Consider the following 21,549-nt stretch of genomic DNA (forward strand, 5'->3'; position numbering starts at 1 on the left):
CCTGGCGGAATGACTCAATCTGGTAATACGCACGTGTTTCACAGAGACGCCCCATCCATCCTTCTGGACAAGTACACGTATTTGGTCTTCCGCAAACTCCTCCATTCTGACAGGGGAACCTACAAACAGCTGGCGGAGTGAAAACAAGCAGTGTCTGGTTAGTGCGAGGCGTGGGTATTTTCTAAGATGTATATATAAGACTAGCTCCAGATAAATCCGCGTTCTGTGGTTTCGTACCATACTGAAAATTGTGAATGACGGTGGCGCAATAAGAATATTTACGTCGCACCAGATGCAGGGGACTACTGCCCAATGGTTAAGAATGTAACTCTATTAATCCTGACGAGACGTTATAACGACATCTGCTCTCTCAGGTGGATGTAAAAGTTTAAGGCTGAGTTAGATAGATTCCTGATTAACTAGGGAGTCAAAGGTTATAGTAGGTAGACGGGAAAGTAGGGTTGAGGTCACAATCAGATCAGCCATGATCTTATCAAATGGCAGAGTAGGCTCGAGGGGGCCGAATGGCCTACTCCTGCTCTTAATTCGTATATTCGTATGTAAAAGATCCCATGGCACTATTTCGAAGGAGAGCAGGGGAGTTCTCCCCGATGTCCTGGGCCAACATTTATCCCTCAACCAACATTACCAAAACAGATTATCTGGTCTTTATCTCAGTGCTGTTTGTGGGATCTTGCTGTGCGCAATTTGGCTGCCGTGTTTCCTACATTGCTACAGTGACTACACTTCAAAAGTACTTCATTGGCTGAAAAGCGCTTTGGGACATCCTGAGGTTGTGAAAGGTGCTATATAAATGCAAGTTCTTTCTTTCTAGCGCTGTAGCAGGCACTGAACATCCCCTCCCGCCTCACTCATTCCACATGGCTTTCGATGAGTTAAAAAGATTCAGCCCTCTGTCCCTTGTCCCAACACTGTGAGAAAACCAGAAACAAATACAGAAAACTCTTGATTCTGTAATACCTTTGGGCATTGGGTAAAAACACCTTCATTCTCCAAGGGCTGTTTCTCAAGTAAAACATGATGAAAAACAATTCTGTGAAGCAATTTCCACGTGACTACTGGGTTTTTAAAAGAAAGGAATTTCACTTCCACCGCCTATCACTTAGAACGGAAGGTATTTGAAGAGGTAATCACTTACTGCAGGAGTGTGTTAGCTACTTAGATTTCTTTTCTCCCCACTTAAAGGTCTCCTGAGACCCCAGCTTTAACTTCCATTTTAGTACCTAGACAACAAAGCCTCCACAACAACCACAACTTGCATTTATATAGCGCCCTTAACGTAGTAAAACGTCTCAAGCCGCTTCACAGGAGCGATTATCAAACAAAATTTGACGCCAAGCCGCATAAGGAGATATTAGGACAGGCGACCAAAAGTTTGGTCAAAGAGGTAGGTTTTAAGAAGTGTCTTAAAGGAGGAGAGAGAGATAGAGAGGCGGAGGGGTTTAGGGAGGGAATTCCAGAGCTGAGGGCCTAGGCAGCTGAAGGCACGGCCGCCAATGGTGGAGCGATGAAAATCTGGGATGCGCAAGAGGCCAGAATTGGAAGCCAGAGATTTAAGGCAAGAGGATGGCTTTGCTGTGAGTACGGTGTCAGACTGGGCAAAGGCAGGTTTTTTTTAACTTGTGAAGACAAAGAGTTGGAATTCTCCATCCACCATTTAAAATTTTAAAAAATTAAAAATTAGAAAATGCTGCAATGCACTGCCTGAAAGGGCGGTGGAAGCAGATTTAATAACAACTTTCAAAAGGGAATTGGATAAATACATAAAAAGGAAAAATTTGCAGGGTTATGGGAAACAGCAGGGGAGAGTGGAACTAATTGGATAGGTCTTTCAAAGAGACGGCACAGGCACGATGGGCCGAATGGCCTCCTTCGATGCTGGAAACACAACGTAGCTTTGAAGGGAAAACACAAGTCAACATTTCGAGCCAGGGCCTGTCTTCAGAACTAAAAAAAATGAATAACAAACAAATGTTTTAGTAGAATCAGAAAGAAGAGTAAAAAAGAGGAAGTCTCAGCACATTGATTGTTAGATAATGTAACAGAATATTCCAGTCAGGAAATGGAGCGAGGCATTAAACAGCAGCTCAGTGTTCCCAACATTTTCTGCTTTTGTTTCAGATTTTCAGCAACTACAGTTTTTTTTTTCTTTTTTCTTCATGCTTAAACTAAATTAATAATTATTTCATTGTGGTGGAGCTGGTCAATGCCTGCTCTTGGACTCCTCTACTTCAGCAGGGGGAATTGACCAACAGGGCCATGGACTCCTCCACTTCAGCAGGGGGAATTGACCAATAGGGCCATGGACTCCTCCACTTCAGCAGGGGGAACTGACCAATAGGGCCATGGACTCCTCCACTTCAGCAGGGGGAACTGACCAATAGGGCCATGGACTCCTCCACTTCAGCAGAGGGAACTGACCAATAGGGCCATGGATTCCACCACTTCAGCAGGGGGAACCTACCAATAGGGCCATGGACTCCTCCACTTCAGCAGGGGGAATTGACCAATAGGGCCATGGACTCCTCCACTTCAGCAGAGGGAACTGACCAATAGGGCCATGGATTCCACCACTTCAGCAGGGGGAACTGACCAATAAGGCCATGGACTCCACCACTTCAGCAGAGAAAAAAAAGAAAAGAACTTGCATTTATATAGCCCCTTCCACGCCCTTAGGACATCCTAAAGCACTTTATAGCCAATTAAGCACTTTTGAAGTGTAGTCACTGTTGTAATGCAGGAAATGCGGCAGCCAATTTGTGCACAGCAAGATCCCACAAACAGCAATGTGATAATGCCCAGATAATCTGTTTTAGTGATGTTGATTGAGGGATTGGTCAGGACATTGGGGAGAACTCCCCAGCTCTTCTTTAAATAGTGCCTTGGGATCTTTTATATCCACCTGAGGAGGCAGGTGGGATGTCAGTTTAACGTCTCATCTGAAAAACGGCACCTCCCCACAGTGCAGCACTCCCTCAGTACTGCACTGGAATGTCAGCCTGGATTTTATGCTCAAGTCTCTGGAGTGGGGCTTGCAACCCACGACCTTCTGACTCAGAGGCGAGAGTGCTACCTACTGAGTCAAGGCTCCTCTAGTTCAGCAGAGACAATTGACTGACATCGATTTCTAGTGGATGACCAGTCCTGGACCAGATATGGTGGAGAGATTGTTGGAGTCAATATCTCCTTCAAGCCAATGTCCCAGTGATGCACTCAGTGATTTAAAAATAACAAAAGAAAGGCAGAAATAAATGAAGGGGTGTTAATGACAGTTTTGCATAACTGTATTTTTAAAAAAGGGATAATGATGATACGCATCATGTAATTGAATATAAAAGGGCTTTTTCCCTTTGCCAATTTTCTCCCTGCTCTGTACACAGGAGTGTGGGCTTTGCCCAAGTGACCATTATTCACATAGAATTGAATGAGGTGGGGAGTGAAAATATGGTGTGATTTTTACAATCCCTGGTGTCTTAAAATTGATCTCAGCATTTCAGGGCTAGGGAAGAGAGCGGGGAAATAACCAGCCAGCATTCCTTCTCCTAATCAGTGACCCCCCCCCCCCCCCCCCGATGAAAAATGCACGAACATCGATATCAGGTGAGGGCAGGAACGGATCAATTGCGAAGTTCCCCACGGTGGAATAGCCCAGTGACACGATCTGGGATCTGGTGGGCAGCTGCCATTCGTGGAACTGTTACTGCAGCGTGAGCCAGGGCCTTGGGAGGAGGAAGGGGAGAAAAGTGAGGAGGGGACAGGAGAGCGCAACTGCTAAATGATTAATTGCAACTAACATGCACTCTGCGGTCTGATCGCATCAAGCACAGGTCATCAAGGCCGGGATCTTTCAGTACCTTTGCAAACGGGTGGTGTGCTCCAAGTCCCATTCTGCAGACAGCTACTTGCTCTAGACCCCTCCAGCATGTATCCGCTGTAGCAGGAATACGTTGCCACGTCTCCCAAGTGATGGCTTACCCCTCGTACTAAAGCGTTTGCAACTTGTGCCGGTGCTCCACAGGAGATTTCTAGTGTTTTTTTTAAAGAAAGGGATAGAAATTACAATTTACAAAATACTGCTGTGTCAGGACGGAAAGAACCAATGCAGTAACTTTACCTAGGACATCAACAAAAGCAAACAGAGTAAGTGCACCACAAACGCTGCATGAATTGAAGCTGGGAGGGTTCATTTTAAGTTTTCATAACATCATTCAAATATCTTATTTTGGAGAATTTTGGTGCTCTTCAAGATTAGGAACTGTGTTCGACCTTCCATGTGGACTATCACAGTACGACACCACTAACTAAGTTATGTCTCTATAAGTTTCTGTTTTCCGTACTTTTTACGTAAGCTTTCAGATTGAAACCATGACTGAGAACTGTACCAGTTCACAACCCTCCCCTCTCCACATCCTCCCCCAAACCCACCATTTTGCATATGCAATAGAATGAAGTCAATTGTACCACAGACACCATTAACAGAACATACTCAAGATATGATTCCAACTCAATAGATCACTACAGTGCACGCCTTGAGCTCCTTTCCACAATGCGTGGTGGGTGATTATTTTGGACTGTGGGGATGTAATTCCCCTTTCTAGAGCATAACTAATACAGCAGGATCTATGTAATCAAACAATAATGTTACAAAGCTCGGGTCTGTCCTATATATTCTCTCGGGTTTAGTGACACCGGTTGCTCTTGTAAGTAGATCCTCAACCAACATCACTAAAAACAGATGATCTGGTCATTTATCTCATTGCTGTTTGTGGGATCTTGCTGTGCGCAAATTGGTGGCTGTGTTTCCTACAATAGCACAGTGACTACACTTCAAAAGTACTTCATTGGCTGTAAAGCGTTTTGGGACGTCCTGAGATCATGAAAGGCGCTATATAAATGGCACTGGAGAAGGTACAAAAAAGATTTACAAGGATGATATCAGAACTGAGAGGTTAGAACTATCAGAAAATATTGAACAGGCTGGGGTTCCTTTCTGTAGAAAAGAGAAGGCTGAGGGGTGACCTAATAGAAGCCTTTAAAATTATGAAGGGGTTTGATAGGATAGATGTAGGGAAGATGTTTCCACTTGCGGGGGAGACCAGAGCTAAAGGCCATAAATATAAGATAGTCACTAATAAATCCAATAGGGAATTCAGGAGAAACTTCTTTACCCAGAGAGTGGTGAGAATGTGGAACTCGCTACCACATGGAGTAGTTGAGGCGAATAGTATAGATACATTTAAGGGGAAGCTAGATAAACACATGAAGGAGAAAGAAATAGAAGGATTTTCCATTGAGAAATAAAAACTCCACGGGAAAAGTGATTCATCCGTGGCTAACTAAAGAAGTTAAGGATAGAATTAGATTAAAAGAAGAGGTCTATATTGTTGTGAAGAAGAGTAGTAAGCCTGAGGACTGGGAGAGTTTTAGAAACCAGCAAAGGATGACCAAAAAATTGATTAAAAATGGAGAAAATAGAATATGAAAGTAAACTAGCAAGAAATATAAAAACGGATTGTAAGAGCTTCTACAAGTATGTAAAAAGGAAGAGAGTAGCAAAAGTAAAAACATTGGTCCCCTAGAGGCTGAGGCAGGAGAAATTATAATGGGGAATAAGGAAATGGCAGAGATGTTAAACAAATATTTTGTATCTGTCTTCAGAGTAGAAGACATAAAAAACATACCAGAAATAGTGGGGAACCAAGGGGCTAATGAGAGTGAGGAACTTAAAGTAATTAATATCAGTAGAGAAAAAATACTTGAGGAACGAATGGGACTAAAAGCTGACAAATCCCCTGGAGCTGATGGCCTACATCAGAGGGTTCTAAAAGAGTCGCTGCAGAGATAGTGGATGCTTTGGTTATGATCTTCCAAAATTCCCTAGATTATAGAACGGTCCCAGCGGACTGGAAGGTAGCAAATGTAACCCCGCTATTCAAGAAAGGAGAGAAAGAGAAAACAGGGAACTACAGGCCAGTTAGCCTGACATCAGTCATCGGGAAAATGATGGAATATATAATTAAGGCACTTATAGAATTATAATATGATTAGGCAGAGTCAATGTGATTTTATGAAAGGTAAATCGTGTTTGACAAATTTATTAAAGTTTTTTGAGGATGTAACTAGATAAAGGGGAACCAGTGGATGTAGTATATTTGGATTTTCAAAAGACATTCAAAAAGGGTGTTATGCAAGATAAGGGCTCATGGGGTTGGGGGTATTATATGAATATGGAGAGAGGATTGGTTAATGGATTGGAAAACAGAGAGTAGGGATAAACTGGTCATTCTCAGGTTGGCAGGCTGTAACTAATGAAGTAGTAACAAGGATCAGTGCTTGAGCCTCAGCTATTTACAATCTATATTAATGACTTAGATGAAGGAACCGAGTGTAATGTATCCAAGTTCGCTGACGATACAAAGCTAGGTGGGAAAGTAAGCTGTAAGGAGGACACAAAGAGTCTGCAAAGGGATATAGACAGGTTAAGTGAGTGGGCAAGAAGGTGGCAGATGGAGTATAATGTGGAGAAATGTGAGGTTATTCACTTTGGTAGGAAGAATAGAAAAACAGAATATTTTTGAAATGGTGAGAAACTATAAAATGTTGGTTTCCAGAGAGATTTGGGTGTCCTCATCCAAGAAACACAAAAAAATAGCATGCAGGTACAGCAGGCAATTAGGAAGACACATGGCATGTTGGCCTTTATTGCAAGGGGGTTGGAGTACAAGAGTAAGGAAGTCTTACCACTATTGTACAGGGTTTTGGTGAGACCTCACCTAGAGCACTGTGTACAGTTTTGGTCTCCTTATCTAAGGAAGGATATACTTGCCTTAGAGGCGGTGCAACAAAGGTTCACTAGATTGATTCCTGGGATGAAAGGGTTGTCTTATGAGGGGAGATAGAGTAGAATGGGCCTATACTGTCTGGAGTTTAGAAGAATGAGAGGTGATCGCATTGAAACATACAAGATTCTGAGAGGGCTTGACAGGGTAGATGCTGAGAGACTGTTTCCCCCGGCTGGAGAGTCTAGAACTAAAGGCCATAGTCTCAGGATAAGGGGTCAGCCATTTAATACTGAGATGAGGAGTAATTTCTTCACTCAGAGGGTTGTGAATCTTTGGAATTCTCTACCTCAGAGGGCTGTGAATGCTGAGTCATTGAGAATATTCAAGGCTGAGACAGATAGATTTTCGGACACTAAGGGAATCAAGGGCTATGGGGATAGGGTCAGAAAGTGGAGTTGAGGTTGAAGATCAGCCATGATCTTATTGAATGGCGGAGCAGGCTCGAGAGGCTGTATGGCTTACTCCTGCTCCTATTTCTTATGTTCTTGTGTTATATTGATAGGGTGAGATGAAGACTGGTGGGAGGAGGCTCGTGTGGAGCATAAACACCAGCATGGACCAGTTGGGCTGAATGGCCTGTTTCTGTGTTGTAAATTCTGTGTAATTCCATATAAATGCAAGTTCTTTCTTTCTTCTTTATTGTTCTGGAGTTAACATGTTCGGCCCAATATCTCCTTGGGCAACTGCATAACCTGGAGGATACAACAATGTGCCTCCTCTTGTCCTACGAATTGGATACCATGTCCGTCGCACACGGTCTTCTCTGGATGTGGGAGGTTCGTGGAAGGGTGGAGGTACAGGCGTGTGAGGTGTGTACATTTATCTTGTGTGGGGGCTCTGGAGGGGAATTCCTACTCCACCTGGCCCCCTTAAAGGAAAGTTTCAAACTTACCTTACAGGGGGACCTCTTTGGTGCTTTGACCAGGTTCCCCTCTTGGGTTAGACACTGCGGGCGCCCCCACTGACTTCCTAGTTAAGATGGCGTTGGGGTCCTAATGACTCAGGTGGGCGCCTCATACGCCTGAAAAAATATCAGACATTTTGAGGACTGCTGGTTAGGCCGCCCAAGACTGTGTGGAGCAGGCACATTGCAAGCCCCACCCATTTGTATTCAAATTTCGATCAGGGTCCGACTGCCGGCATTAGGACCTCTGTCCGCACATGCGAGACGCCCAACGCCTGTTTCAGGCGGGCACCCTGCACATCAAAAAGTCGCCGGCTCTCGATTTGGCAGCCATGACTAAGGGGGACGCCGATCGGGCGTGGGAGATCGTGACCTGAAATTCGGGCTCCCAGCCTTCATTTTATACCACAAAACGGGCCAAACGATGTTGAATTTCACTCCCCTCCCCGGGCCTTCCTAAAGTCAGAGCCAATCAGATGAATGAATACTGACTGGTGAAAGTGGAACTAGATCTGTATCAGTGGCTGAGTTTATGTCATTGGCTATTGTTGATGTTACGAGGTTTAATAGAATTTCACCGAGAAACTGTATTCTGCTCGTTCATACATTACAAAAAACATAAGCCAGCTGGTCGGTTTACAAACAAAAACAGAAAATGCTGGAAGTGCTCAGCAAGTGAGGCAGCATCTGTGGAGAAAGAAACAGAGTTAACGTTACAGGTCGATGACCTGTCGTCAGATTTCGTTGTTTTACAGTTGGCCCCGTCTCATTAGAGTGCTTATCCGTCCCGCCTTCTGGAGAAAAGAAGAAACACACACGGGGGCATGTACAAGGTTACGAAATCCAGAACACACAATGGGCACTCTTACTGTCACGACCCCCGGGTCGCACTGTTGTATGACTGGATATTGGAAAGTAAAGGTATGCTTGTAATCATGGGGCGCATGAGGATCGACTTCTGGGGGTACCCAGTGATGCAGAACACAAAAGGAAATCTAGTGTAAGTCATTTCTAACAAGGGCTTTTTGGTCAGACTCAGTAACTACTTAAAGTCAAGGCAGCCAGTATGAGTGGTCACAAAGTGATGATATCACGCTATCAATCACACCCTCTGGTAGTCGACAGGGTAAATAAAACCTCTTACAAATCGTCAACCACAAGAAAATATTTACCTGGAAACTTTTCCGTATCAACAGTCTGTTTTGGGATTCTGTCAATTCCCCAGACAATTTACTGAATGCCATTATTATTTTAACAGGATGCGGGAAACCGCTAAGAGTTATGAGCTAATGGAAGCGATTGTGATTTTTTTTTTTGCTTCCTTGTCAATTTTCACATTAGCAGCTGAAGTTGCCTATCATAAGAACAGTGAACATAGGAATAGATGATTGAATTCTGTCAATAGTCACCAAAATAGAATCATTATTAGATGGTGGAAGGTACATTGTTACCAAAAGACCCGACCTGCCCTTGAGGCAGTATTTCTGCCCATGAAGGTGCTTGATCACAGCTCTTGTCTAACCAATGAACTTAAGAACGCATGGAGTCAGAAGAGGCCATTCAGCCCACTCTTTGTACAGATTATATATAATTACCCTATTATGGATTCTGTCGCAGCCATTTAATCCCTTGAGAGAACATTTTTCAGAAAGACTCTCTGATGCACAAAGGTTATCAAGCAAAACTCCAGAATATCCATCTGTCTTCACATCTCCACTACTCAACCTTCCATAGACAACATCCTCTCCCACCCCTCCATCCACAAACAGCAGAGGACCATTGCATTCCACAGAGTATTTGATCATCTAAGTCTATATCCACCCCTACAACATCCAACATATGCCACTGTGTAAGGACTTGCACAACACCAGGTTATAGTCCAACAGTTTTATTTTAAATCACAAGCTTTCAGAGATTATCCCCTTCATCAGGTGACAAAGGAAGAAAGCTCCGAAAGCTTGTGATTTAAAATAAAACTGTTGGACTATAACCTGGTGTTGTGCAAGTCCTTACATTTGTCCACCCCAGTCCTTCACCGGCATCTCCACATCATTCCACTGTGCTAATACACATTTGCAATGGCCAGTTCCACACAGTATGTTACTAGTCAGACAAATAACACCACATCTCTTCACTTACTCTCACAATAGGCAGTGACTGGACTCCATGTCTGGTCAGTACTGCAAGTAATGACTGCATTCCCATGTAGTTGATAGCCTGTCTGGCACTGAATGGTGACCTTCTGGTTTATGTAGAAAACTGAGTCTGAAAGGACGGCACCTTCTGGGATGTTGGGAGGAGCTGCACAACGTTTTGCTGTTTAAACAGAACACATTAAAGTCATTTCAAACGTGTTTCATGCCTCAATTATTGTAAACTTTGAAGTATAGGACAATTAAGGCCTTCAATTCCATTGCTTCCAGGCAACAGTGTACCGTTTGAATTAGTTTTGACTGTATCAAATTTATATAACCCCTAAAACTAGGGGCCATAAATGTAAGATAGTCACTAATAAATCCAATAGGGAATTCAGGAGAAACTTCTTTACTCAGCAAGTGGTGAGAATGTGGAACTCACTACCACGTGGAGTAGTTGAGGCGACTAGCAAAGATGCATTTAATGAGAAGCTAGATCAACACTTATTGGTAGTGGTAACAGGGCACTTACAAAACCATAATATGATTAGGCAGAGTCAACATGGTTTAATGAAAGGGAAATCGTGTTTGACAAATTTATTAAAGTTTTTTGAGGATGTAACTAGCAGGGTAGATAAAGGGGAACCAGTGGATGTAGTATATTTGGATTTTCAAAAGGCATTCGATAAGGTGCCAAATAAAAGGTTGTTACACAAGATAAGGGCTCATGGGGTTGGGGGTAATATATTAGCATGGATAGAGGATTGGTTAACAGACAGAAAACAGAGAGTAGGGGTCAATGGGTCATTTTCAGGTTGGCAGGCTGTAACTAGTCGGGTGCCGCAGGGATCAGTGCTTGAGCCTCAGCTATTTACAATCTATATTAATGACTTAGAGGAAGGGACTGAGTGTAATGTATCCATGTCTGCTGATGATACAAAGCTAGGTGGGAAAGTAAGCTGTGAGGAGGATGCAAAGAGTCTGCAAAGGGATAGTGACAGGTTAAGTAGGTGGGCAAGAAGGTGGCAGATGGAGTATAATGTGGGAAAGTGTAAGGTTATGCTATTTGGTAGGAAGAATAGAAAAACAGAATATTTTTTAAACGGTGAGAAACTATTAAATCTTGGTGTTAAGAGAAATTTGGGTGTCCTTGTACAAGAAACACAAAAAGTTAGCATGCAGGTAGAGCAAGCAATTAGGAAGGCAAATGCATATTGGCCTTTATTGCAAGGGGGTTGGAGTACAAGAGTAAGGAAGTCTTACTACAATTGTACAGGGTTTTGGTGAGACCTCACCTGGAGTACTATATACAGTTTTGGTCTCATTATCTAAGGAAGGATATAGTTGCCTTAGAGGCAATGAAACAAAGGTTCATTAGCTTGATTCCTGGGATGAAAGGATTGTCTTATGAGGAGAGATTGAGTAGAATGGGCCTATACTCTCTCATAGAAGAGTGAGAGGTGATCTCATTGAAACATGCAAAATTCTGAGGGGGCTTAACAGGGTAGATGCTAAGAGATTGTTTCCCATGGCTGGAGAGTCTAGACTAGGGGTCACAGTCTCAGGATAAAGGGTTGGCCATTTAGGATTGAGATAAGGAGGAATTTCTTCACACAGAGGGTTGTGAATCTTTGGAATTCTCTACCCCAGAGGGCTGAGGATGCTGAGTCGTTGAGTATATTCAAGGCTGAGATCGATAGATTTTTGGACTTTAGGGGAATCAAGGGCTATGGGGATCAGGCAGGAAAGTGGAGTTGAGGTTGAAGATCAGTCATGATCTCATTGAATGGTGGAGCAGGCTCGAGGGGCCACATGGCCTACTTCTGCTCCTATTTCTTATGTTCTTACACACTTACACATGAGGGAGAAAGGAATAGAAGGATATGCTGATAAGATTCGATGAAGAGGGGTGGGAGGAGGCTCGTGTGGAGCATAAACACTGGCATGGACTAGTTGGGCCAAATGGCCCGTTTCTGTACTGTACATTCTATGTAATCAAAACAGAGGTGGAGGAAAAAATGGTTCTTTATGTATCATCCACTATGTCAATTCCTTCTCAACACCATGGAACAATTCCAAAGGTGACAATGCAAAAACCATGACAGAAATAAATTCAAATGAGAAGATGGATGTTCATTAGATGGTTGGTAGTCATCCCCTGTTGCTACCAATGAATAGTATATTTTTGTATTTTGCACAGCAAATTGCTCTTCAGTGTTTCCGTATTCAAATTGCACTGTGCATGACCCTTTCTCAGTCAGGTCACCCAAAATAGCACTGCATTCTTTTTTTATTATCTAAAGCAAAATACTGCGGAGGCTGGAAATCTGAAATAAAACCAGAAAATGCTGGAAATACTCAGCAGATTAGGCAGCATCTGCGGATAGAGAGAGAGAAACAGAGTTAACGTTTCAGGTCGATGACCTTTCATCAGATGTTATGGATTTAATAGTTTTTAAGCAGCTGCTCATCTCTAACATCTTCCAGTTCTGATGAAAGGTCATCGATCTGAAACGTTGGGGGCTGATTTTTAACCTGACTCACTGGGCGGGAATCCCACGGGATTGGGTGGAAGGCCGGTTTTATACCCACCCAATAATGCTCTCCGTTGACTTCAATAGAGAGTAAAATCAGAAGGGGTGTAAAACTGATCCCAACCGGCGGGTTAAGTTAAAATTGCCCTGTTTCCCTCTCCACAGATGCCGCCCGACCTGCTGAGTGTTTCCAGAATTTTCTGTTTTTGTTTCGTTCTCTGTATAACTCGACTGTCGGTCCAGCCAAGTCTCTCAATGTAGTGCTGCCTTCTGACACCGTTTATCTGTGTTACCTGTGCCGCCTGATATTAGGAAACCCTTGATCAAGAGACGTTTTGGAGAAAGATGTCTTTGTTCTGAAAAGGTTTCTTTTTTTGCATTTAATATCATTGTCCTTTTGTATTTTATTTAAATGATTTTCCCTCCTCAAGTCTTTGGCATCAGGCATAGCCTGGAAGTCAATAAGGAGCCCTGTTTCCAGGCCTCCACCAATTTTATTCTAAAGCGAGCCGTAAGGAGGTACACAAGAATGAGACAAATAAGTGTACAGAAGGAGGCTGTTTGGCCCATCAAATCTGTGCCAGCTCATTGTCAGATTTTCATTCTCTCTCTTCAAAATGATGAAGAAGTTTTGATATATAAGATAGGGAGAAACTGTTTCCACTGACAGGAGGGTCAGTAATCAGAGGACACAGAGCACTGCCTGAATGGGTGGTGGAAGCAGATTCAATAGTAAATTTCAAAAGGGAATTGGACAAATATTTGAAAAGGAAAAAATTTGCAGGGCTATGGGGAAAGAGCAGAGGAGTGACTAATTGGATAACTTTTTCAAAGAGCCGGCACAGACACGATGGGGCAAACGGCCTCCTTCTGTGCTGTATAATTCTGTGATTCTCTGTAAGGAAAAGCTTGGTCTCCGCTTAGTAACTTCTCATGATGTTGTGGTTGAGATTGTCAACGCCATGTGTTTTGTTTTACGAAAAGCGTAGAATGAAAATGCGTAGACAAGTAGGATAGGACCGTGCTTACCTTTACACACAGGTACAGGCTGGCTCCAGCTTCCATTGGCCATGCACTCGGCAGAAGATTCCCCTTCAACGTCATAACCTTCATCACAATGGAATTTGACCGTCTGACCAACCTCAAGTGTGTTGTACTTAGCTTGCCCATTAGGTGGTGAAGGTGGTGCATTGCACAGCATCTCTGAGAAAGAGCGACAGAGCTTTTACATAGAATGTACAGCAGAGAAACAGGCCATTCGGCCCAACTGGTCTATCTGGGTGTTTATGCTCCACATGAGCCTCTTCCCACCCTATTTTATCTCACCCTATCAGCATATCCTTCTATTCCTTTCTCTCTCATGTGTTTATCTAGCTTCCCCTTAAATGCATCTATGCTATTCGCCTCAACAACTCTGTGTGGTAGCAAGTTCCATATTCTCACCGCTCTCTGGGTAAAGAGGTTTCTTTGGATTTATTATAGACAATCTTATATTTATGGCCCCTAGTTTTGGACTCCCTCACAAGTGGTAACATCTTCTCTAAGTAAAATTATGAAAGGGTTTTATCGGGTAGACTTAGAGAAGACGACCCTTTCATAATTTTAAAGGCCTCTATCTTCTCCGTTCTAGAGAAAAGAGCCCCAGCCTATTCAATCTTTCCTGATAGTTATAATCTATTTCAGCTTAGTAAATATTAACACAAATATGTATCAAGATGGATCATTTGGAATGAGCACATCAGATGTTGCAATTTTGGGAATAAAGTGGGTTGAAGTTCCTCTGTGAGCAATGTCGAGCAAATTGGTTTACTGATTCACATCAAATTCCTGTGTGCGGTATTTTAAAAATCATTTATTTTAAGATTTCCTATTTTTATTTAAAATTGTTCTTAAAGTTTTAGCATTATAGCTTGTGAGGTCAAAAGGTAAAAAAAAATGGTCCACCCAGAAATTTACCAGAGCTACCGTCAGTTTAAAAGGTAATGGCCGTTTATGTTTTTTATATATATATATGGTATGCTATTCCAGTGGAACATGTAGCAAGATAAAATAAAACATCGTTGCACTTCAAATCACATGGAACAGCACTCCCGTTTTGACAGTGAGGCCCAATGGTGTCCACCACGATAAGTCATCAGCAAAAAGAAAGATAATTTGTTGAAACCGAATAAAACTATCCCTCCGTGGACTGCACCTGTGAGTGATATGTAGAACAACACTGGATGGAGTGCGCTTTGAGACGTTTATATATATATCTCAGGCTTCAGTCCTCAACGTTATTTCCTTGACCCCGAAAATGGGTCTTGGCGTGATCCAGCTGTAACTTGAGAACATGAGTCCACCGGAATGGCCAGAAACTAGGCCGGGACCTGGAGTTTCTGAATTCAGTGCATAAGGGGGTTAAAAAAATCAACTTCACTCCCAGCAATCAGGGGGTGAATTTCCTGGGGGCTTCTCCTGCTCCACCACTGTACATTCGGGCAATGTTCGGAAACTCGTTTATGTGCAAAAATGGGGTTCCCCCCTTGAAACTTCACCCAAAGTTACAGCGGTGTAACGGGAGAAACCCTTGGGAAATTTACCCCCTCATGTCCCAGCTTAACTCAGTACAATGTTGTGATGATTGATCAGTTGATCTCTGGCGAGTTTGTTTGAGGGGGAAGTCAAGCCACTCAATTCAAATACATGATTAGGGTAAATTCCAAAATTCTGCCACAGATATTTAAATAACTGCTTGGCTCTGGTTACTGTTTCTTAGGATGTTAAAAAAGCATACTCGGCTTTATAAACAGATACATGGAGTACAAAAGCGAGGAAGTTATGCTAAACTTTTAGAAATCACTGGTTAGGCCTCAGCTGGTGTATTGTGTCCAATTCTGGGCACCACACTTTAAGAAGGATGTCAAGGCCTTGGTTAGGGTGCTGGGGAGATTTACTAGAATGGTACATAAGAACATAAGAAATAGGAGCAGGAGTAGTACATACGGCCCCTCGAGCCTGCTCCGCCATTCAGTAAGATCATGGCTGATCTTCGACCTCAACTCCACCTTCTCGCCCTATCCTTATATCCCTTGATTCCCTTATTGTCCAAAATTCTATCATTCTCAGTCTTGAATATTCTCAATGACTGAGCATCCACAGCCCTCTGGGGTAGAGAATTCCAAAGATTCACAACCCTCTGAGTGAAAAATGTTTTCCTTATCTCGGTCCTAAATGGCCGACCCTTTATCTTGAGGCTATGCCCCCTAGTTCTAGGCTCTCCAACCAGGGGAAACAGCCTCTCAGCATCTACCCTGTCAAGCCCTCTAAGAATTTTATACATTTCAATGAGATCATCTCTCATTCTTCTGAACTCGAGAGGATATAGGCTCATCCTACTCAATCTCTCCTCATAGGACAACCCTCTCATCTCAGGAATCAATTTAGTGAACCTTCGTTGCAGTCCCTGTAGGGTTAGTATATCCTTCCAAAACTGACTCCTACCAGGGAAGTGGGACTTCAGTTAATGGAGAGAATGGAGAAGTTGGGATTGTTCTCCTTCAAGCAGAGAAGATTAAGGGGAGATTTAATAGAGGTGTTCAAAATCATGAAGGGTTTTGATAGAGTAGATGGGGACAATCGAGTAAATAAGGAGAAACTGTTTCCAGTGGCAGAAGTGTCGGAAACCAGAGGACACAGATTTAAAGTAATTGGCAAAAGAACCAGAGGAGAGATGAGGAGAATTTTTTTACCCAGCGAGTTATGATGATCTGGAATGCACTGCCTGAAAGGGTGGTGGAAGCAGATTCAATAATAACGTTCAAAAGGGAATTGGATAAATACTTGAAGGGGAAACATTTGCAGGACTGCGGGGAAAGGGCAGGGGAGTGGGACTAATTGGATAGCTCTTTCAAAGAGCCAGCACAGGCACAATGGGCCGAACAGCCTCCTGCTGTGCTGTATTATTCTATGATTCAATCATTCTATGATTCTTAATCATTAGCCTGTGATTTTCACATCAGTGAATTTGATCTGGAGCCTCAAACAGGTGTTAGGTCCCTTATTTGCATATAAACAGGGCCTAAAGCCTGCTGCAGGCGTGGGTAAGGGAGGATGTTTGTTTGTCCTTCGCCATTATGGCCGGAAGTGTGCGTGCGTTTCCTGCCTGCCATTTTGGGGCCTTAGCATGCCGCGTAGCTCCTGAAAAACGGGCGATATGCGGCCCAATTTCTAGGCCACAGCATCACAATTTGCCACCAACCATATCACTGCTCTATTGATCTTGCTGCCAGTAAAGAAAAGCTATGGCATGAAACTCCTTTAATTTTTCCAATCGCCTTCAGCTAGAATAAATCAAACTTAAAAAGAAAAAAGTAAAATTCACCCTCCGGGGCAGTCGGGAAGATGTGTGTAGGGAAAGGAACAAACCACAAAAGATCAGAGGCGATAAGAAAGCGGAAGAAAGAAAATTGAGGGTGGAGTTTATCTGACATGTTCAAGCTGGTGAAATGCTTTCCGCTTTGTCAAAGCTCAGAATTACCCATGAGTGGAATGTTCCAGTTCTTGCTCCCATCAACCTAGATTTTACAAAACTGTTGCAATATACAATGCAATTGAAAGCATGTCACACTATGATTGGGATGCTACCTTAGAAGCATTTAACTTTACAGTTAGTTAGGAATTTTTAGTGGTTCAATTGGATTTGCTCTCCCAGCTCCTATAGCTTCCCAGCTAAAATGAGCTCCAGCCCATTGGAAAATCAAGGCTGTCAAGTATTATTTTTGGATGAAATTTGCACTTTATTTCGCTTTACGTGAGTTAATTAAACTCTGGCAACAACAACTTGCATTTATATAGAACCTTTAACATAGTAAAACGTCCCAAGGCACTTCACTGGAGCGTTACCAAACAAATTTGACACCGAGCCACATAAGGCGATATTAGGACAGGTGACCAAAAGCTTGGTTTTAAGGAGCGTCTTAAAGGAGGAGAGAGAGAGGAGGAGAGGTTTAGGGAGGGAATTCCAGAGCTTAGGGCCTAGGCAGCTGAAGGCATGGCTGCCAATGGAGGGGCAAAGAAAATCGGGGATGCGCAAGAGGCCAGAACTGGAGGAGCGCAGAGATCTCAGAGGTTTGTAGGGCTGGAGGAGATTTCAGATATAGGGAGGGGTGAGGCCATGGAGGGATTTGAAAACAAGGATGAGAATTTTAAAATAGAGGTGTTCCCAGCCCAGGAGCCAATGTAGGTCAGTGAGCACAGGGGTGATGGGTGAACAGGACTTGGTGCGAGTTAGGATACAGACAGCAGAGTTTTGGATGAGCTCAAGTTTACGGAGGGTGCAATGTGGGAGGCCAACCAGGAGAGCATTGGAATAGTCGAGTGTAGTGGTAACAAAGGCACGGATGAGGGTTTCAGATATAAAATGGAGTGTCACTTTGTTACATAATTGGCATTCTACCTCAAGGGTGGTAAGAGTGAGTTGAAGAATTTTTGTCTGCTAGTTACCCTCACAGCGAGGAAGAGGATGGCTCCATGTTCTGTTAGCAAGGCAGGTGATGTTCTGAGGTCCAATGAGACGATAACCAAAGTTACAAACAAAGCTAATGTTACTCATGTAGGAATCTCCAGTTCCAATAGACACTGCATTATCCACCGATGGATGTGGCTCACATATGATTCCTAAGATGAAAACCAAAAATTCCTACAATTAGCAAGTCACATGCATAACATGACTAGGGAGGCAACTGATTTTAATATGTTAAAGATTCATTTCAATATTAAAAAAATGAAGCAGATCCGTTTTCTACATAATATTTCTGTGTCTCTAGTCACCAGTTGCAGGCGTCAGCCGTGGCTCAGTGGTAGCACTCTCGCCTCTGAGTCAGAAGGCTGTGGGTTCAAAGTCCCATCCCAGAGACCTGAGCATGAAAATCCAGGTTGATGCTCCCAGTGCAGTACTGAGGGAGTGCTGCACTGTTGGAGGTGCTGTCTTTCTAATGAGACATTATACCATGGCCCTGTCTGACCTCTCAGGTGGATATAAAAGATCCCAAGGCACTATTTAAGAATGTTCCCCCAATGTCCAGGCCAATATTTATCCTTCAACCAGCATTAGTAAAACAGATTATCTGGTCATTATCACCTCACTGTGCACAAATTGGCTGCCACATTACGATAGTGACTACACTTCAATAGTACTTAATTGGCTGTAAAGCACTTTGGGACATCCAATGGTCGTGAAAGGCGCTATATAAATGCAAGATCTTTCTTTTCCTTTTTGTACACTCAAATTTTCAGTTTTGTTTCGGCGTGTGTCTGAGATTTCTGCTTTTCCTTCAGTTAGGGGCACTGAAACAATCACGTTGCGTGGAAAAAATGATCAGCTCCCTTTCATTTGCACATCATTCTGCACAGCCAACCCAGCACAGATCTTAGAGGCAAGTCGGGACTTATAACACCACCCAGCAGGTTCCCAGTCTTGTAATCAGCAGCATCTAACTTGACCTTTCCAATCTGATCGCTGAAACTCTTGCTCTCTCAAGGGCCTTGCCCCTTAGCTGCAATTTGCTCTCCCCATCTCCTACACACCCTCTTGCTCACTCTCGGGTCTCTGCTCTACAGCCCACAAGCAAAGCAACTAAAGATGTACTAGTACATTTACATTACACTTCAATAAAAGTACTTCATTGTCTGTGAAGCACTTTGGGACGTCCTGAGGTCATGAAAGGCACGATATAAATGAAAGTCTTTCTTTTTTTTCTTTTAGTAACTATAATATACAGAGGCAATGGCATCAGTGAGTTAAATTAATCTTGATATCATAGAATCATAGAACCGTACAGCACAGAAGGAGGTCATTCGGCCCATCATGCCTGTGCCGGATCTTTCAACTGGACTGATCATGGAATACACAACCAATAGCAGACTGACCCTCAATGTCTGCCAATGAACAACTCCACTGATATAAAAAAGATTCAAAAGGTGACAATTGCTTGTACATTATTCAGAATAACACAGAATGTTGTGTCTTCCAAGGCTGCAGGGTTTGAGTTGACACTGAGAAACAAAGATTTGTGAAATGACCTCAACCCCTCAATTATGTTATAGCCTTGGAATTGAACGTGCATTATCATAGATTTTAAATGAATGAAAACACCAGCTATTAGAAATAAATGTACTGGCTATGGTAAATTAATGAACTCCATGTTGCCTACCATTTTCTAAACTTAATCCATAGACTTATGACCCTTAAATGATGCAACACTGTGGCTGTGTACATTAGCAGCAAATTGATTTTAGTTTAAGTTTGGTAAGTCCACTCTCACTCGCAGTGAAATCCAAGTACTCACAAGCTCTGACGGCTGCAATGGATTCCAATTCAGAAGAAAGCACATTTGCCTCTCCCCTGTTTCTCTTCATTTTGGATGAGATGTTAAACCAAGGCACTGTCTGCTGATCTGCCTGCTGGAATGTTTCCCTACATAACAGGCGAACGCCCTGCTAAAGTGATTCAGTGTGTAAAGCACTTTGCAACATTCAGACTGATGTGATAAGGCACAATATTCCTTCTTTATTTTCATTCTGTCTTTTTTCTCTCCACCCCCCACCCCTCCCCTCCATCTAAGGAAGTCAGAAAACTTTCCTTACCTGACCAAGATACTGATACAAATGCTTTGCACTGCAGTGCTGCTGTTAGCGAGTCAAGAAACTTTCCTCTAAAACTGAAAAGCAGTGCCTCTCTGAACCCACTCCCATTGCTGGGATGACCCATGCCAATGCATCTAGACTCCTCAGCATTACTTCAGGGGCCACTTTATCACTTTCCAGTTTGAATGTTGCACTTTGAGGCAATATAAACTAAATGGCACAAATAAAATAGAGGCATAGAATACAAAAGCAAGGAAGTTATGGTAAACCTTTATAAATCACTGGTTAGGCTGCAGCTGGAATATTGTGTCCAATTCTGGGCACCACACCTAAGGAAGGATGTCAAGGCCTTGGAGAGAGTGCAGAGCAGATTTACCAGGATGATACCAGGAATGAGAGATTTCAGTTATGTGGAGAAACTGAAGAAACTGGGGTTGTTCTCCTTACAGCAGAGAAGGTTAAGGGGAGATTTAATAGAGGTGTTCAAAATCATGAGGGGTCTTGATAGAGTAAATAGGGAGAAATTGTTTCCAGTGGCAGGAGGGTCAGTAACCAGAGGATACAGATTTAAAGATAATTGGCAAAAAATCCATGGGGGAAATGAGGAGACATTTATTTATGCAGCGAGTTGTTATGATCTGGAATGCACTGCCTGATAGAGTGGAGGAAGCAGATTCAATAGTAACTTTCAAAAGGGAATTGGATAAATACTTGAAGGGGAAAAAATTGCAGGGCTATGGGGAAAGAGCAGGGGAGTGAGACTAATTGGATAGCTCTTTCAAAGACCCAGCAAAGGCACAATGGGCCGAATGGCCTCCTTCTGTGCTGTATCATTCTATGATTCTATGATTTTCCTAGTGACCATTTTGAGATTGGGTAGAATTTTCATCTTATAAAGAGAGGAATTTCTATTTCTATGGAAGTGCTAGAGTTCCCTACTAATGTAGATGGAATAGATTTTACACTAGTTCATCCAACATGTGACTACTGTGCAAGCCTGCGCTGTCGTGGAAATTGAATCTGTCTGGTATGAATTCCTCAGGCTGAGTTGTTCAGCAGTCAGTATTCTTGCACCCGGTTCAGAATTAGTGCCAATCACAATTCTCCAGTCGCGACAGCTGGCCAATTCTGGAGAAATGTTAAAGCAGCTGCATGACATTCCTCACACCTCAATGCCAAGTGTATTTTACAAACAGCGGAAGTTGTAGGCTTTGATTACCTCAGCTGCTGTGTCACCATAAGAAGGTCCCTCAGAGTTCTTAGCAACAACAGGCAATGAATCACGTTACTTTTATGAGTTGGCTGTGGCTCAGTGGGTGGCTGTCTTGCCTCTGAGTCATGAAGGCTGTAGGTTCATCGTCCCACTCCAGAGATTTAAGCAAATAATCCAGGCTGACACTCCCCTTGTGCCAATACTGAGGGAGAGCTTTCGGATGAGATGTTTAAACTGAGGCCCTGCCTGTAAAAGATCCTATAGCACTATTTTG

The 21,549-nt window shown here is 43.0% G+C and overlaps 1 protein-coding gene across 1 annotated transcript in view; it reads right to left on the reverse strand.

Annotated features, from left to right (window-relative positions):
- svep1 (sushi, von Willebrand factor type A, EGF and pentraxin domain containing 1) overlaps nt 1-21,549 on the reverse strand; it is a 204,790-nt gene that overhangs the window by 24,605 nt on the left and 158,636 nt on the right. The window contains exons 42-46 of the mRNA XM_067983570.1: nt 17,921-18,094; nt 13,466-13,639; nt 9,907-10,083; nt 3,876-4,046; nt 34-129 (exon numbers count right to left, since the gene is read on the reverse strand). Of these exons, the coding sequence (XP_067839671.1) occupies nt 34-129; nt 3,876-4,046; nt 9,907-10,083; nt 13,466-13,639; nt 17,921-18,094 (792 nt within the window). The remainder of the gene's footprint in view (nt 1-33; nt 130-3,875; nt 4,047-9,906; nt 10,084-13,465; nt 13,640-17,920; nt 18,095-21,549) is intronic.

Source organism: Heptranchias perlo, chromosome 4 (genome assembly GCF_035084215.1).
Source record: "Heptranchias perlo isolate sHepPer1 chromosome 4, sHepPer1.hap1, whole genome shotgun sequence".
Lineage (NCBI taxonomy): Eukaryota > Metazoa > Chordata > Chondrichthyes > Hexanchiformes > Hexanchidae > Heptranchias > Heptranchias perlo.